At 36.5% G+C, this 17362-nt stretch overlaps 7 protein-coding genes across 9 annotated transcripts in view; 4 read left to right on the forward strand and 3 right to left on the reverse strand.

Moving 5' to 3' along the window:
* LOC109125149 (sodium/hydrogen exchanger 8-like) overlaps window positions 1-482 on the reverse strand; it is an 8782-nt gene extending 8300 nt beyond the window's left edge. Inside the window, exons 1-2 of the mRNA XM_019239580.1 lie at window positions 431-482; window positions 41-225 (exon numbers count right to left, since the gene is read on the reverse strand). Coding sequence (XP_019095125.1) covers window positions 41-140 — 100 coding nt within the window. The 5' untranslated portion in view covers window positions 141-225; window positions 431-482. The remainder of the gene's footprint in view (window positions 1-40; window positions 226-430) is intronic.
* Window positions 1-4305, reverse strand: part of LOC104755765 (sodium/hydrogen exchanger 8-like) — a 13932-nt gene extending 9627 nt beyond the window's left edge. The window contains exons 1-16 of one of the 2 annotated variants that reach the window (XM_019239578.1): window positions 4046-4305; window positions 3774-3824; window positions 3591-3682; window positions 3424-3501; window positions 3186-3343; window positions 2993-3094; window positions 2796-2913; window positions 2664-2716; window positions 2520-2585; window positions 2382-2426; window positions 2171-2223; window positions 1781-1965; window positions 1593-1637; window positions 1404-1511; window positions 841-1069; window positions 485-750 (exon numbers count right to left, since the gene is read on the reverse strand). In XM_019239578.1, coding sequence (XP_019095123.1) covers window positions 485-750; window positions 841-1069; window positions 1404-1511; window positions 1593-1637; window positions 1781-1965; window positions 2171-2223; window positions 2382-2426; window positions 2520-2585; window positions 2664-2716; window positions 2796-2913; window positions 2993-3094; window positions 3186-3343; window positions 3424-3501; window positions 3591-3682; window positions 3774-3824; window positions 4046-4265 — 1869 coding nt within the window. In that variant the 5' untranslated portion in view covers window positions 4266-4305. Of the gene's footprint in view, window positions 1-484; window positions 751-840; window positions 1070-1403; window positions 1512-1592; window positions 1638-1780; window positions 1966-2170; window positions 2224-2381; window positions 2427-2519; window positions 2586-2663; window positions 2717-2795; window positions 2914-2992; window positions 3095-3185; window positions 3344-3423; window positions 3502-3590; window positions 3683-3773; window positions 3825-4045 lie in introns of those variants that run through there. The other variant, XM_019239579.1, reaches the window with a different exon arrangement.
* Window positions 6142-7010, forward strand: LOC104759228 (transmembrane 9 superfamily member 2-like). The gene is made up of 3 exons (XM_019238860.1): window positions 6142-6362; window positions 6616-6656; window positions 6775-7010. Exons 1-3 carry the CDS (start codon window positions 6211-6213, stop codon window positions 7008-7010), a joined length of 429 nt encoding a protein of 142 aa, XP_019094405.1. The 5' UTR covers window positions 6142-6210.
* Window positions 7646-10697, forward strand: LOC104755766 (transmembrane 9 superfamily member 2). The gene is made up of 7 exons (XM_010478227.2): window positions 7646-7866; window positions 8120-8160; window positions 8279-8864; window positions 8953-9090; window positions 9339-9495; window positions 9583-10067; window positions 10161-10697. Exons 1-7 carry the CDS (start codon window positions 7715-7717, stop codon window positions 10378-10380), a joined length of 1779 nt encoding a protein of 592 aa, XP_010476529.1. The 5' UTR covers window positions 7646-7714; the 3' UTR covers window positions 10381-10697.
* LOC104755767 lies at window positions 10953-12120 on the forward strand. Its single transcript, XM_010478228.2, has one exon. It carries the CDS (start codon window positions 11087-11089, stop codon window positions 11966-11968), a length of 882 nt encoding a protein of 293 aa, XP_010476530.1. The 5' UTR covers window positions 10953-11086; the 3' UTR covers window positions 11969-12120.
* On the forward strand, window positions 12824-14845 carry LOC104755768 (protein BASIC PENTACYSTEINE2-like). 2 transcript variants are annotated; one of them, XM_010478231.1, is made up of 2 exons: window positions 12824-12984; window positions 13506-14845. In XM_010478231.1, exon 2 carries the CDS (start codon window positions 13515-13517, stop codon window positions 14385-14387), a length of 873 nt encoding a protein of 290 aa, XP_010476533.1. In that variant the 5' UTR covers window positions 12824-12984; window positions 13506-13514; the 3' UTR covers window positions 14388-14845. The 2 variants fall into 2 exon arrangements, with proteins under 2 accessions (XP_010476533.1, XP_010476532.1); XM_010478230.2 differs by lacking the exon at window positions 12824-12984 and adding an exon at window positions 12991-13282.
* Window positions 14987-16117, reverse strand: LOC104755769 (putative clathrin assembly protein At1g14686). The gene has a single exon (XM_010478232.2). It carries the CDS (start codon window positions 16086-16088, stop codon window positions 15051-15053), a length of 1038 nt encoding a protein of 345 aa, XP_010476534.1. The 5' UTR covers window positions 16089-16117; the 3' UTR covers window positions 14987-15050.

Here is a 17362-nt window from a genome sequence, read left to right on the forward strand (position 1 = left end):
TCTCTTGCATGAATAAATCGACCATTTCTTCAGAACTCACTTTTACAGATAGAGCGAGTGATAGTGACACAGCACCCCTTAATCCAGACCACGTGAGTATGATGGATTCCTTCCAGTCCAATCCATAGCCAAAACGGCATAGCAATGGGTACAGAACTCCAACCACAACACAGCGGGAAAGTTGGACATACAAATATAAGAGGAAAAGAAAGCCCCACGAGATTCCTGAGAAAACTTTTATGAGTTAGGAATGTTCCTTAACCCCCAATACATACGCCAAAAAGAAAGCTACAGCGGGAATGATATCAGGAATTAGTGAGGTATCCAGGATAAACAGATATTATTCATGTAATCATCTCCCATATTCATAATAATCATGACGAAAAGAACAGAACAAAAAAAAAATCCAAACATAAAATGTGAAGGGCACCTTTGTAAGATATTCTCCGACCGCTAAGAACGCCTTCAGCGATAATAACTCCANGGCACGGAGAAACGCAGAGGAAATGTAACAAGCAGATTCTAATCTTTCGACGATTAAACGCGTGACCAACTTGCGGGGGATAATTCTTGATTGAAGAAACTTGTTATAATTTGGGAAATGAACACACGGCTCTAAACCCCTCCAGTCGCACAGAGAATTGGTAGAAACAAGGTCAACTGCCTCATCTACTGATTGCATCAAAACATTGGCAGTGCTACGTGTTATTCTCCCATCATCAAGCATCTCCCAGTAAGCTGCCTGGACACCTGATACAGGCAAGAGTCTTGAATCAATAGCCACTTTTGGAAAATCAACAATTTGACAACCAGAAGATTTTCATACACATGGTGAAATACCATATAAGAAGCGTATACGCATGTCCATTATATTCCTAGGGTCAATGTTTCCAGCTTCATACCCATTGTAAGGATTAACGTGTCCCCTTTCCAAATCTTTCAAGCTTGAAACATGTCTTGTAACTGTAGGCCAGTCAGCAGATCCAAGCTCCTCGTCATCTCCTAGATTTTCAAAAGCTTTCAAGGCGGTGTTCATCATTTCACACTTTGTATACTCCAATATTCGTTTCTGCCAGTAGAAAAACATAAAACCAGAAAAGCAAATATAATCATTATATTTCTGTAGCAGTAGCAGGAAAGCTCTTAAGGCAGTAGTTCTGAACAATTGGGCGGGCATGTAAAATTGTAAATTTCAAGGATCAGTGACGGATTCCGAATCAGGTTGAATCCAATCTTCAACTATTAACGGTTGGTAAAACACACAAACCTAAGCTAATTTACCCACACCGGCAGAAGGATGCAGTCACTTGTGCACGTATGAGCACAAACACAGATGATCAGAGATTCCATTATCTACCAAAGTAATATATCAGCCCAAGAGAATATAGCATTAACATCCTGACCTTACTGGCCGTTAAAGTGTCCATGCGAAGAAAGTGCAAGAGTAATTGGGTAGTGGATCCATTCACAACCAAAGTTAGGAAAACAATCCCACCTGTGAAGAACAGAAACTGCAAAACAGCTTAACACATCAAGATAACAATACGAGCGTCCAGAAAGAAACTTAAAAGTAGTTCTGTTCCAAAACTCACCCTTGTTCCCGTCTCCGAACTGAGATATAAATTTCCACTTGATTGCTGAATCATATGACCAAGAGCTAGAGTATGTCAGCGATATGGAAATGAGAAGAGATCTATAAAATATTTGAAAACAGATAACCATATAATTCGTAAATATGTTTCTCTTGCATGAATAAATCGACCATTTCTTCAGAACTCACTTTTACAGATAGAGCGAGTGATAGTGACACAGCACCCCTTAATCCAGACCACGTGAGTATGATGGATTCCTTCCAGTCCAATCCATAGCCAAAACGGCATAGCAATGGGTACAGAACTCCAACCACAACACAGCGGGAAAGTTGGACATACAAATATAAGAGGAAAAGAAAGCCCCACGAGATTCCTGAGAAAACTTTTATGAGTTAGGAATGTTCCTTAACCCCCAATACATACGCCAAAAAGAAAGCTACAGCGGGAATGATATCAGGAATTAGTGAGGTATCCAGGATAAACAGATATTATTCATGTAATCATCTCCCATATTCATAATAATCATGACGAAAAGAACAGAACAAAAAAAAAATCCAAACATAAAATGTGAAGGGCACCTTTGTAAGATATTCTCCGACCGCTAAGAACGCCTTCAGCGATAATAACTCCACTGCAATTCAAAAGAGAAACACATGCAATGTGATTGTATTAATCGGCTTAAACATTGACTGCAATACAGTTCTGCTGGATAATGGATAGAAGAGAAGTAGCTGTATTCTTTGTGAAACATTAACTTTCTGTTTTTGAATCTAGCCAGACAATTCGTACCTGAGTATAAAAACTAATGTATTTGCAATATAAGCGGCCATTTCCCTGCAAAAGTTAAGGAAAGTCATATGGTTATAAAAGATACATGAAATATTTTTCTTACTTATAGTGAAAACGGATTTCTGAGTTGTGAATTACCAGAAGTGATGCAAACTCTGGTGACTCTCACCCTTAACTGCTGTCCTTGCAAATGCAGCGAAAAACCTATTACAATCATTTGATGAACAAAAAGATTTTAAGCACGATAACAATAGAAAGAAGGGAAAATTCACCACGACTTACATCCCCAAAATCATCACAGTCAAAATTCCAGAGACCCCAGCCCACTCTTGTGCCTGTACATGGTAGAAAAATATCATGTTTTCTAGAGATTTAGGAGGATTCCAGCATTGGAGGTTAAGGTGAGGAGCATACAGTGTAATACGCGAAATAGCTCACTGAAAGTGTTACAGTGATCTGAACCACCGTATCATTGAATACGAATTTAAGCCAAATAACTGAAGCAATGCCAAAAGCTAAACCAATGCCTACACTAAAAACCAGAACAACATAACATGAGAGAATAGAGACACCAGCACAAAATACCACTAACAAGGGAGAAAAATCCATACGCTCCGAGTGAGTTCTGGACAAGAAATTTGATTATGGAACCCCAGTCAGAGTTCTGCCCCATCACCATCTTGAAGAATAACTGAAAGACCACAACTGACACCCTGAACTTTTCAAAAAAAAAAAAACTACGCTTGAGCATAAATGACATAAGATCATCTTGATGCAAAACATAAGAGTTTGACATATGATTACCCATCATTCATCAGAGACTCCCCATCAATTAAAGTGGTCATTTTCTTACTAGCACCAAGCTCCTTAAGTAAAGCAACAACAGCCACGGGGTCGGTAGCTCCTAAAAGTCCTCCAAGCAACAATGATGTTTTCCAGTCCCAGTTATACGGAAAAGTAAGCTACAAAACCATATAACTCGTAACTTAATAAAACGTCAATTATTCACAGCTCAAAAAAATGTTAGAAAGGTAGTTTTTACCTTTATAAGAGCTCCAAGACAAAAGGTAGAGATAAGAACTCCAGGGCCAGCAAGCAGAACCATTTGCCCCATACACCTCTACCAATGATGTAAACACAATCAAAATAGCCGGAACCAAAACAGACAAAGAAGTAGCTTCAATCCACAAACTCCAGGAAAATAAAAACCTTGATCTGGTGCACATCCATGGAGAATGAGCTCTCAAAAAGAAGAGCAGGGAGGAAAACAGCCAAAAGTAAATCAGGGTTTATATCATTCCCTGTAAAAATTACATTGCAGCTGTAAAAAATTCAGAAATGCCATAAATCAGCTCGTAATCTAACAGTATAGAGCCAAAAAAAGTAGCTTACAAATACGAATTCCATTGCCAATCTTCCCAAGGTTATGCTTAGTTCCATATTCTACAAAAACAAAATCCGAAGTTAACTACTTTATTAATCTTTTCTTCTTAAGGATTGAAACTGGGCTATACTGATAAAAGAAAGTGGAAACAAGACAAGGGAATTGAAAACACTTGTCAATTCAAATTCCACGTATGACGAAACTAGATTGCTCATATGTTACTGGAGGGAACAAAAAAAAGAAGCAATAAATAGAGGGTGGAATAGCATAGGAATGAAACCTAGGGATCCGAGAACGATGCCGATGACGAGGAGAACGACGGTGTAGGGAACTCTAGTGCCATTAAACAGTTGTCTACACGCGGTTCCGAGAACCAGAGAAGTTCCCGCGAAAATAACGGCATCCACAGGATTAGAATCGCTTTCGTCTGAATACAGAGAAGATGTTATTGTTTTCTCCGGTGAACTGTACGGCAACGCCGCGCCGATTATACTCGCCATCTCTCTCGTTTACTATATTTTTTTATCTTTTGGTTCTGTAATGGACAACAACAACAACAACAACAACAAAAAAGCCGTGAAATTTAATTTAATTTTATTTACGAAAACAACAAATGTAATTGAGACCGAACCGAATTTGGTTCATGTTTCTTAATACCGGTTTTGTATGGTTTAGAGGTTACCTGAGATTGATTCTAGCTAGTGTGGATTGGATTGGATTGGTTTGACAGGATTTATTAGATAGAGAAATATATAACACTAATTTGAGTTGGGTTTAGGGAACGCTATTTCTTATCTGAATTCCTGTCTGAATTAACTAGGTTTATAAATTATAATAACCCGAATCAAATGTCAAATGAGAGAACATATACTTATGTTTACCAAAACCAAATAATCAAACAAAACTGACCAGAGTTTGTTTTTTGTTTGTTTGTTCCATCCCATGGAGCTTGTTCACAGTTTCTGTTTTTTAGCTAGTCGGGTTGGTAACTTGTTATAATTAAGTAGATTATATACATTGTAATTTTCCGTCGTTCTTATAAGATAAGAAAGCCCCTTGAAATGTACATGCCATGAACGCGTTTTATATCTATATATATAAATGATTAATGAAAGTGTTAAAAAAATGTTTAATGATTAGATCATGCAAAGCAATTACGTTACGACAACGCACGTACCATATATCAGGGAAAAAAACATGAATATGATAAGTCTAGAAAAACTATAAAGTCAGATTTTCGACCCAAGAAACGAACACACTAGAGATAAAATAGGTTTGGCACAACAATTAAAGTAGTAGCCCGCTGCCAACGTATACGCAGTCAACTCGGGCATTAGTAACGCCTGATTTGTTTGGTGAGTGTTCAATTTCATATTTGCTTCACAAGAATTTAAAACTTTAAAGTCCCTTAAAATTAATCTTTCTCTTCTCTATTTCCTTTATAAAAAGAGAAAAATGTTACAATTGTTATATATAAACACTGTCCCTGGTTTCACAAAGTCACATGAGTATATATATTCTTAAAAATCTATATCCTTATACAATTTAAAATACACTTAATAAAACAGACACAAGATAGACCAATTCTCTTTAGACATCCCTTTGTATTATACTATGGCTCTGAATGGCACCTGATTTTAGAGTGGTTTTTGGCTTTAGATTCTGAAAAATCTATTTTTGGAGCCATTCACGATTATGAAAAAATAGAGTTCCTAAAATTTAGGAAAACCAGTTTTTAGAGAATTTTAGCAATTCCTTCACAAAATCTAGAAACCACATTTTTTGGGTTTTCAGCGTGATTTTTCTTTTTCTTTTTCCTAATATATATTTATTTATTTTAATTACTTATTAAATTCCAAAACAAACGAAACCTTCTTTTTTTTGTGCAATGAACAAATTAAAACCTATTATTCTAAGGATATTTCCTAAAGACTTGCATATTTGTTATTATTAAACTAATTTTTCTTATATACTTTTTTACTATAAAAGATCTACGTTTCATACTTTTTCTACATTATTGTATTTTTTTATTTTATAATATTTATTTTACTATTTTAAAAATAATTATTATATATAAAAACCAAAAACTAATCAAGTTACCAGATTTTACAAATACTAAAATCTACACCAAAAATCAAAAACTCAAAAAATCAAAATCCAAAATTCAAAAACTAAAAACCAAAATCTAAAAACCAATAAAAAACAGGCAGCCATTCATGGCCTATATATTTTCAATGTATTTTTCTTAGGAAATACAAGAAACCAAAATAATTAATAAAAAAAAATTGGTGTAGCAGCTGACTGGACTGGAGTTTAATTGAAGAAGACTGGTGTGTATATAAATATTAACGTTATTTCCTCCATTTTTTTTTTCCTTCCCTTTCTCCCATACATTATTAAAAAAAAAAAAAACTCAGATCTCACGATTTGAGCAGCAAAAACGCAATGAGGACACCGACGACACTGCTCCTTCTTGTCGGAGCCATTCTCTTCTCCGGCACCGGTTATGTCAGATCCGACGCCTCCAACCACCGTTACAAGGATGGAGACACCGTTCCTCTCTACGCCAACAAGGTCGGCCCGTTTCACAACCCAAGGTACTTTATATTTTTTCTAGATCTGCTCTCTTCAGATCTGACCGAGACTGTATCGAATTCGTAGACTTCAGGATTTTGAGATATTGATCATTGATCTAACGAATCTGTTGCTGTTGAAATAAGTTACGAGACCTTGATATATTTGAGTATACACTACCAAAACAATTTGTGTAATGTAGTGAGAGAACATACTAACTACATTTGGATCTATCTTTTACGACTCATTTTGGTTTTTGTTCAATGATCATTGCAGTGAGACCTATCGCTATTTTGATCTTCCCTTCTGTATCCCAGGTAAATGCATATATGTTTTACTAGATTGATCACACTATTGGACTTTGCTGCAACTGAAATAGCTTAAAGTTTTGTCCTTTCACATTTGATCTGATCCCATTGATTTTTGGTTTTACAGAGGGTGTGAAAGAGAAGAAGGAAGCTCTTGGAGAGGTTCTAAATGGGGATCGTCTTGTTAGTGCTCCATACAAGCTTAACTTCAGAGATGAAAAAGATTCTGAGGTATACTGCAACAAGAAGCTAACTAAAGAAGAGGTCAAACAGTTCCGCAAGGCTGTTGAGAAAGACTACTACTTTCAGATGTACTATGATGATTTGCCTANGTTCCTAAAATTTAGGAAAACCAGTTTTTAGAGAATTTTAGCAATTCCTTCACAAAATCTAGAAACCACATTTTTTGGGTTTTCAGCGTGATTTTTCTTTTTCTTTTTCCTAATATATATTTATTTATTTTAATTACTTATTAAATTCCAAAACAAACGAAACCTTCTTTTTTTGTGTGCAATGAACAAATTAAAACCTATTCTAAGGATATTTCCTAAAGACTTGCATATTTGTTATTATTAAACTAATTTTTCTTATATACTTTTTTACTATAAAAGATCTACGTTTCATACTTTTTCTACATTATTGTATTTTTTTATTTTATAATATTTATTTTACTATTTTAAAAATAATTATTATACATAAAAACCAAAAACTAATCAAGTTACCAGATTTTACAAATACTAAAATCTACACCAAAAATCAAAAACTCAAAAAATCAAAATCCAAAATTCAAAAACTAAAAACCAAAATCTAAAAACCAATAAAAAACAGGCAGCCATTCATGGCCTATATATTTTCAATGTATTTTTCTTAGGAAATACAAGAAACCAAAATAATTAATAAAAAAAAATTGGTGTAGCAGCTGACTGGACTGGAGTTTAATTGAAGAAGACTGGTGTGTATATAAATATTAACGTTATTTCCTCCATTTTTTTTTTCCTTCCCTTTCTCCCATACATTATTAAAAAAAAAAAAAACTCAGATCTCACGATTTGAGCAGCAAAAACGCAATGAGGACACCGACGACACTGCTCCTTCTTGTCGGAGCCATTCTCTTCTCCGGCACCGGTTATGTCAGATCCGACGCCTCCAACCACCGTTACAAGGATGGAGACACCGTTCCTCTCTACGCCAACAAGGTCGGCCCGTTTCACAACCCAAGGTACTTTATATTTTTTCTAGATCTGCTCTCTTCAGATCTGACCGAGACTGTATCGAATTCGTAGACTTCAGGATTTTGAGATATTGATCATTGATCTAACGAATCTGTTGCTGTTGAAATAAGTTACGAGACCTTGATATATTTGAGTATACACTACCAAAACAATTTGTGTAATGTAGTGAGAGAACATACTAACTACATTTGGATCTATCTTTTACGACTCATTTTGGTTTTTGTTCAATGATCATTGCAGTGAGACCTATCGCTATTTTGATCTTCCCTTCTGTATCCCAGGTAAATGCATATATGTTTTACTAGATTGATCACACTATTGGACTTTGCTGCAACTGAAATAGCTTAAAGTTTTGTCCTTTCACATTTGATCTGATCCCATTGATTTTTGGTTTTACAGAGGGTGTGAAAGAGAAGAAGGAAGCTCTTGGAGAGGTTCTAAATGGGGATCGTCTTGTTAGTGCTCCATACAAGCTTAACTTCAGAGATGAAAAAGATTCTGAGGTATACTGCAACAAGAAGCTAACTAAAGAAGAGGTCAAACAGTTCCGCAAGGCTGTTGAGAAAGACTACTACTTTCAGATGTACTATGATGATTTGCCTATCTGGGGTTTCATTGGAAAGGTTGACAAAGATATCAAGTCTGATCCGAGTGAATTCAAATATTTCCTGTACAAGCACATCCAGTTTGAGATTCTGTACAACAAGGACCGTGTGATTGAAATCAGTGCTAGAATGGATCCTCATTCGCTTGTGGATCTCACTGAGGACAAGGAAGTCGATGCTGAGTTTATGTACACTGTCAAGTGGAAGGAAACTGAGACTCCTTTTGAGAAAAGAATGGAGAAATACTCTATGTCTTCTTCTCTTCCACATCACTTGGAAATTCACTGGTTCTCCATTATTAACTCATGTGTCACTGTTCTTCTTTTGACTGGTTTCCTTGCAACTATCTTGATGCGAGTCCTCAAGAATGATTTCATGAAGTAAGTTTCAAGTTACTCGCTACACCTCCTCGTCAAGTTTTTTTACACTTCCTTATCTCATCTGAACCATTTTTCTCACACTCTAAAGGTATGCTCAAGACGAGGAAGCTGCTGATGATCAAGAGGAAACTGGATGGAAGTACATTCATGGGGATGTCTTTCGCTTCCCTACTCACAATTCTTTGTTCGCCGCATCACTCGGTAGTGGAACTCAATTGTTTACGCTGTAAGTGTTTTATAAATCAAGAGTATTTTTTCTTCCAAAAACACTTCTATCCATATCTGCATATATATATATATATATATATATATATATCTTATCAAAACTAATTGAGATTATCCACTCTCATCAGCACCATNAATCTACACCAAAAATCAAAAACTCAAAAAATCAAAATCCAAAATTCAAAAACTAAAAACCAAAATCTAAAAACCAATAAAAAACAGGCAGCCATNATTATCCACTCTCATCAGCACCATATTCATCTTCATGCTTGCTCTTGTTGGAGTGTTCTACCCATACAACCGAGGAGCACTTTTTACCGCTTTGGTGGTCATCTACGCTCTCACATCTGGAATCGCCGGATACACATCTGCTTCTTTCTACTGCCAACTTGAAGGAAAAAGCTGGGTAAATATTTAACCTGTAAATCTCTTTCTCAAAAATCATCTTCAACCGAAACTAAACTAACTTCTCAATTTTGTCACATTGTTGCAGGTGAGGAACTTGTTACTCACTGGATGTCTCTTCTGTGGCCCATTATTCCTAACCTTTTGCTTCCTTAACACCGTGGCCATCACTTACACTGCAACCGCTGCATTACCCTTTGGAACCATTGTGGTCATCGTCCTGATATGGACTTTAGTCACATCGCCTTTACTCGTCTTGGGTGGGATCGCTGGTAAAAACAGCAAAGCGGAGTTCCAAGCACCGTGCCGTACAACCAAATATCCCCGAGAGATTCCACCACTCCCTTGGTACAGAAGCGCTATCCCACAGATGGCAATGGCTGGGTTTCTTCCTTTCAGTGCCATCTACATTGAGCTTTACTACATTTTCGCTAGTGTCTGGGGTCACCGGATCTACACCATCTACAGTATTCTCTTCATTGTCTTCATCATCCTCATCATTGTCACTGCTTTTATAACCGTTGCTTTGACTTACTTCCAACTCGCTGCTGAAGATCACCAATGGTGGTGGAGGTTGGTTAAACTCAGTTCTCAATCATCTCTACTCTTTTTCCCTCTCTGATCATTTTAGAACTTGAGCTTGATTCTTTGACCTTTGTATTGCAGATCGTTCCTATGCGGTGGATCAACCGGTTTGTTTATATACGCATACTGCTTATACTATTACTACGCACGATCAGACATGTCAGGTTTCATGCAAACCTCGTTTTTCTTCGGATACATGGCTTGCATCTGCTACGGATTCTTCTTAATGCTGGGAACAGTGGGATTCCGTGCAGCACTCCTCTTTGTTCGTCACATTTACCGGTCGATCAAATGCGAGTAAGAAGTCTTGACACCAAATTTTTCTTCTTCTTCTTCTTCTGCTGCTTCTGCCTCCTTACGAATTTTGCTAGAACAAAGAGATAGGTTTGTTAGAAAGAAGAGAGACACAAAAAAAGAAGACAATGTCTGATTATTTTTCTTAGGGGAAAAGTCTCTCTTCTTCTCTCTTTATTTTGAGCAAACACAAATTAAATTTACTTGTATCCTTTTTTACTATATGAATGATTTTCACGTACTGTAAAAGACTAGCCTCTATATTTACATTTGAATTCGAGTTTCCTTGTACCTAATAAATGTCAAAAACTCTGATTTTTTCCTTATCAGTTCGCGTATAAATATAGAATTCCTTAATTTTTGTACTTGATTTTAGATCCAATTGAAAGATCCAAAGTTAGATTTCGTATTTTGGTTCATAAAGGAAAATAAATACACTACTGACACATACTGACACACAAAGGCAAAGGATGTAACGTAAGCGGTCAATTACTTCCATGGGCCTAACTATGATAAATCGGCCCAACTATAAAGAAGAACACTCATCGAGCAATCAATAATTACAGACTCTGATTTTCAATTTTTCAAAATTCGAATCCTCTCCTCTTAAATTTTAGAAACCCTAGGGTTTCAAAATTGACTCTTCTGCGAACGAATTCTCACACTCTGTGTAGTGAATCTCCTGTTGAATCTCTGAAGTTTGGTGGGAAAAAATGGATCTCTCAGGAGAAATCGATGACTACATCAAAGAGACAATCGACTACTCTTTAGGGCTTCCGATCTCCACAGACGCTCTCAAGAAGAAGCTTTACACGGCTGAAGAATCTAAACTTCGTTTCCATGAGCAGTATCTTACACTGGTCGGGAGATTGAAAGAGAAAGATAGAGTAATCGATCTCGTTAGATCAGAAGCGAGTATGAACGCGCAAGCGTTGAAGAGAGTCATCGAGGAGAAACAGAGATTGGCTGGTGAGTGCGAGGATTTAGCGGTTCAGTGTAAGAAGCTGAAAAGAGAATGCTTTCTTTACGATCAAGATCGTGAGTCGCTGATGGATTTCGGGAACGAGACGGACCAGAGAGCTAGAGAAGCAGAGTCTAGGGTTCTTGAACTGAAGGAGCAAGTTTTAAAAATGTCTGACGAAATCAAGAACAGGGTCGAATCCGAAGAAGACGACAGTTTGGCTTATTCGGTTTTGTATTCGTTGGTTAGCAGAGAAGACGAGAGTGTATCGTCGGGGCGTAGCTTCTTGGAGGCGAACGTTGAAGACAAGTGTTGTCAAGCTTTGTTGAGGAAATGGGATGAGTTGAAGCCTTCGACGCAAAAGGTTGTGTCTTTGGTTTCAATGGTGAAGAGAATTGAAAAGGAGAAAGAATGTCTCATCTTGAATCTTGCTAAAGCAGAGCAAGAAGTTGAACTTGTGATGGAGCAAAACAGGGACTTGGATAAAGAAAACCGTATGCTGTTGAGGCAATGTTCTGTAGAGAGAAGCAATGGATCTGACAAGTTCAGCAAAAGGAAGAGTCCTAAGTTGATGATGACCAGCCCTATCGACAAGAGGATTGAGTTGAGCAGCCAAGATTTTCGTGATGCTTAAAAGTTTTAGATACACTTGTTTAGGATAAAATTTAAGGTGCTAATGATGATTGGTTTTTTTGTTTGAATCTTTTTTGGTAAGTATGAATAGATCAATGAGAATGAATGTTTTCTGGTTATATTTGTTTAGATAAGTGGAGAAATGATGTGAGGGACAATCTCTGACTATGGCCACAATGCATAATGTATAAAAATATGAGAGACTTGGAGCATTCTCTCACCATTGGAAACAATCAATTTTTAAATTATACATTTCCATTGATGTTCGAAGTTCTTTTACACCACCACCACTGGTCAACTGGATTTGTAAGTGCTTTTTATTTGTTTAATCTTTGTATACTGCATCTGACAGTTAAGTGTGCTGATGATATGTTGTATTGGCTAAACATGTTGCATAAACTTTTATATTAATCTTGTTTCAGTTAAATGAAAAGAAAAATAACCAATAAAAAGATTATAATTTTGTCAAGTTTCTAATTGCTTGCTTCTACATCATCTTCTTTCTTGTCACCAAATCTCTTTCAACTTTAACAAATTTGGTTTTGAAAAGATGTGTTAAAGACTAAAAAAGAGTGGGCTTTTGGTTTTGTCTTCTTCCAAAATGGCTTTCTTAAAATGTTCTTTTTATACGATGTATCCTCCAACACTGGCCAAAAACAAAATATAAGTCGTAAGGCAAAAAAAAAAAAAAGCCTTTTGGGATATTATTAATTTATTTTATTTTATTATAATTATTTTTTAGAGAATTACTACAATTTTAGGGTTCTCTTCCTCTCTTCGGACGAAAATAAAAAGCCCTTTCTTTTTTCTTTGTTGTCTTTCTTTTCTTATCTTCTCTCGTCTCTTTATATAATCTATCTCTCTCTTTCTTGTCTCTCTCCTCTCTCATACATACATAACACATATCTTCTCTTTCCCCAATCTCTCTCAGAGGTTTTCTCTCTCCTCTCTCTCCAGAAGGGCAAAAAAATTCCCTTAAAGAGCCCCCGTTTTGTTTAACCCCAACCCTCTTCTCATGTAAGTTTTCTCTCTCCTAATCCATTTCCCATCTCAAACTATAAACATCATCTCTCTCCCTCCTCTCCCTCTCTCTCTTTCCCTCTCTTTCTTCTCTCCAATTTCCATTTTACATTTGTTCCTTTTTGTTCTTTGTACTGTACCCTGCTTTTATCTCCAAATCTTAGATATCCATGTCCTGTTTCATTAGATCTAGCTCTAGATTTACCAGATCTATGAATTTGCATGTGTGTTTTTCGAAGGGAATACGAAATGATTTCTGGATTTCATGTTTATCCACCTTGATTTTAGTTTCTGGGTATCTCCAAGATCTGATCTTTTTTTTTCAATTTCTTATACATTGTTGCTCTGGAATCTGGTTATAAAGAAATGTTTTTTCAAGGGTTTTAATTCAGACATGTGCATTTAGACAGAACTCATGAGTTTGATTTGATTGGTTTTTATTTAAGTTTCTTAGTCTTGGTTCTGTCTGAATTTTGGATCTGAATCGTAATGACGTGTTTTTATAATTATTATTGTAGATCTTTGAAATGGATGATGATGGGTTTCGTAATTGGGGTTACTATGAACCAGCGGCTGCTACCTTTAAAGGTAATCTCGGTTTGCAGCTAATGTCAACCATTGATCGGAACACTAAACCGTTTTTACCCGGGCGTGATCCGAATCTAATGATCGGACCTAACGGGTCGTATCACCACCAAGAGCCTCCTCCAATCCACATGAGCTACAATTGGATTAACCAACAGAAGGACAAGTTCTTCAACATGTTGCCTGTAACTACCTCTCCTAATTACGGTAATGTCCTTCCCGAGACTTCCTCTGCTCCGTCGATGCAGATGAATCTGCATCATCATCATCATCATCAAACCGAGGAGAATCCGGTTGTTAAGTTGGAAGATGAGGTTGTTAATCAGACGAATAAGAAGAGAAAGACTAATTCAAAAGCTGGCTCGGGGACGACAACAAAGGCTAAGAAGCCAAGGAAACCAAAGGACGAGAACAGCAACAACAACAACAACAACAACAACAACAATACTAATAATAATGTTTCACGGGTGAAACCTGCTAAGAAGAGTGTCGACATGGTGATAAACGGAGTGAGTATGGACATTTCTGGTCTTCCTGTCCCGGTCTGCACTTGCACTGGAGCTCCTCAGCAATGCTACCGTTGGGGATGTGGCGGTTGGCAATCAGCGTGCTGCACCACGAACATCTCGATGCATCCGTTACCTATGAGTACTAAACGCCGTGGAGCGAGGATCTCGGGAAGGAAGATGAGTCAAGGTGCGTTTAAAAAGGTTCTTGAGAAACTCGCTTCTGATGGGTTTAACTTTGGTAATCCGATTGATCTTAAGAGCCATTGGGCAAGACATGGAACTAACAAGTTCGTCACAATCAGATGATTTAGTATCTTTTGATTAGTAAAAGAAGAAGAAGAGACGTGAGTGTGTTTTCCCGACGGCTTTTTCGATTCTCTTTCGGGGATGGAATCTCTCAGTGGATGGTTGTATATATTCAACAAATCTGAAAATCTTGTGACCTTTCTAAAAAAATCCTGTCTGCAATCTGAGTTCGAAACTGTGTTTTCAGGTAAACCATCTTCGTTGTTGTAGGGTTTGGAAAAGCAGAGTTCTCTGTTTTTTCTTAACCACTTTTTTATATCATCATCATCATACATTGCTTTGTTTTTGTTTTGTTTGTCTTTGTCTTTGTTGTGTTTCTGAGGAAGAAGGTGTCTGAGAAAAAATCTTCGAGGAAATTTATTTATTTTTGTACTTTTTGTTATCTTTTTCTAAAGCATTTTACTGACTTGTAACAGACATTCTTTTAATTAAATGTTTTTTTCTATTTTCCAGATTTACCGCTATTTGTACTTGCTTACTTGTATACGTTAGTTGAAAACACACATATTTTAAGATTTGATGTCTGAATGTATCAAGAGATAAGACTGAGTTGTGTTTACGAACTCTTAAGATTTGTCCCAAACTAGTAATGAAAATGTAGCGCTAAATTGAAACGAACAATAATAAAACAACAATCCAAATTAATACAGACCATAAACATAATTAAAAGCTAATTAAGTCAGGAATATCAACAACTCTGGGAGGAGGAGGAGGAGGAGGAGAAACAGGTGCTTCCTCATCATTCTGATCAAGTGTTATCAAATCATAAAGAGTCAATTTCGTCTCTCCTTCTTCTTCTTCTTCAACGATCTCTGCATCTTCCTCACACGAATCTGTCTCCGTCGCTTCTTCTTTCACCTGTGACCGTACAAGTTCATCGAGATGTAACACGTCCGCTTCAGGAATCGTTACGAAATCAGGAACCTTTTGAGCATTAGAGACTCCCAAATCTCTACAAAACTCAAAATACTTGACAAGCTCTTTACTTTGAACCATTGATTTAGTAACGATCTTCAACGCCAAATCCGCCTCTGTTTTCCTAATCTTGGAATGCACGTTAGGTAAAACTTCAGCGATCCGACGACAAATCCAACCATAAATCTCGAGAATCTCACTAACCACATTCTCCATTGCTTCATCGATCAAAGGTATGTTCATGTTCTCACCAATAGGTTTAATCCTAATCAACGAATCCACGATTACTTGCATCTTACGTATGATCACAAGTCGAATCATAACCGAAGATTCCTCATCGTACCGATGACGACTCCCATCGTGGAACAGAATCGATCTTCGATCAAGAAACGCGAAATAAGCGCGTACGAAGAGACTAAACCCACCGGTTTTGCTCATAATCCGCGAACTACCTTGTCCGAAACTCGAAAGATCGAATGGTAACCGTCCGATCGATTCTGCGACGGTGGTCTTACAGAGGAAGAAGCCGTGCATTAGCATTAAGCCTTTTAACGCAACCGCCCAGCTTCGCGTGCGTGACACGCGAGACGAGATTATGCTTATTAGAGGCTTGAGGCTCGACGGGCTAGCGAGGACATGACGGTAGATGAATTGAGCGCTCTCCGTGTCAATTGAGAGCTCGTCGTGGCTCGTAGCTTTCACGACTGCTGCTGTGAGAATATCGTCCGCCGCGAAAAGGCTTGGTCCGTCTTTGATAACAACGGCGCCGCGATTCCACAGCTTCATCTCCGTCCTATTTTGGTCTTTTAAATTTGTTGTTTTATATTTCGCGCTTTATAACTTTCTTCGAATTTTCTTATAATGTCAACTGATTTGCTGGTTTAGAACTAATTAGATAAGAATAAGCTAAATTTAAGAAATCTCAGTTTTTGACCGAAATAAACAAGAAATATTTGATGTCATTTGCTAAATTATCATCTTCCAGTTTTTTCAGTTTTATTGTATTGACATTTTACATAATAATTAAGTAGATTAGGGTTGGTTCACTATGTGTTTGCATGATTTTGTTTGACTGAAGTAGTCAAGTTTATAGTGTTAGTAGACTAATGTGTGTGGTTTGAGTAGCAGCCTTGGAACTTTGGTTAGTTTGGTTCGGTTCGATTATTTATCTCGGTCCTAGTTTTGAGCAAGTCAGTTTTTACGACTTGTTTGTTGTACACAATGGAAATTAGTAAATATTAATTCCTTTACACTAGTATTGGGTGTTATTATAACGCAAAACCGATTCGTTTGCTAAATAGTAAATTATACAAACCAAAAAGTAGACAATGAATAGTCGTCACAACTCGTGGGTCTCGCAATCGCTTTTTTCTTTTGCGAAACATCTTACAAAAAAAGGCGTTTCAGACTTCTTTTTTGAAATAACATCAGATTCGTTGATACCTTTTGATTTTTGCTACTTAACCAGTTAACTGACTGTTAGTAAGTTTACTTAAAACTCATTTATTTTTATTAATGGAATGCTTTTTAGTTTATATATTCCCTTCAAAAAACATAAATATTTCAGCTTTTCATGTGACCTCTCAATCTCTCATACAAAGTACAAACCAAACTTATGTTATTTATTATTCTTATTTCTTTTCTTGCTTATATTAGTTTAAATTTTTTTTCCTTAATTATCTCTATACTCTTATAATTACTTTAGTACCATAAAGCAATACCAAAAAGTGATTTAATTTTTGTTTTTCTTCTTATTCTTACTAATACCTACTTAAACCAATGGATTCTAAGAAGTAAATTATGGGTAGATGACAACTTTTATGATGTGAGGATACGAAAATCAATAATCCCTCTGTCTCACAAAGATTGATGTTTTGGAATATTTTCTTGTCCCACAAAGATTGATGTTTTGTAGATTTTAAGAAGTAATCATTGAAAATATTTAAATTTTTGAATTGCTATCGGTTTATTTTTTCTCTCTCTACCAAAAAGTAATTACAAATTAATTTACAAATAAAAACTAAAATTTTTCTTAAAATGTGTGAAAATGTCAAAACATC

The sequence above is a fragment of the Camelina sativa genome, chromosome 17 (assembly GCF_000633955.1).
Source record: "Camelina sativa cultivar DH55 chromosome 17, Cs, whole genome shotgun sequence".
NCBI classification, from domain to species: Eukaryota; Viridiplantae; Streptophyta; class Magnoliopsida; order Brassicales; family Brassicaceae; genus Camelina; species Camelina sativa.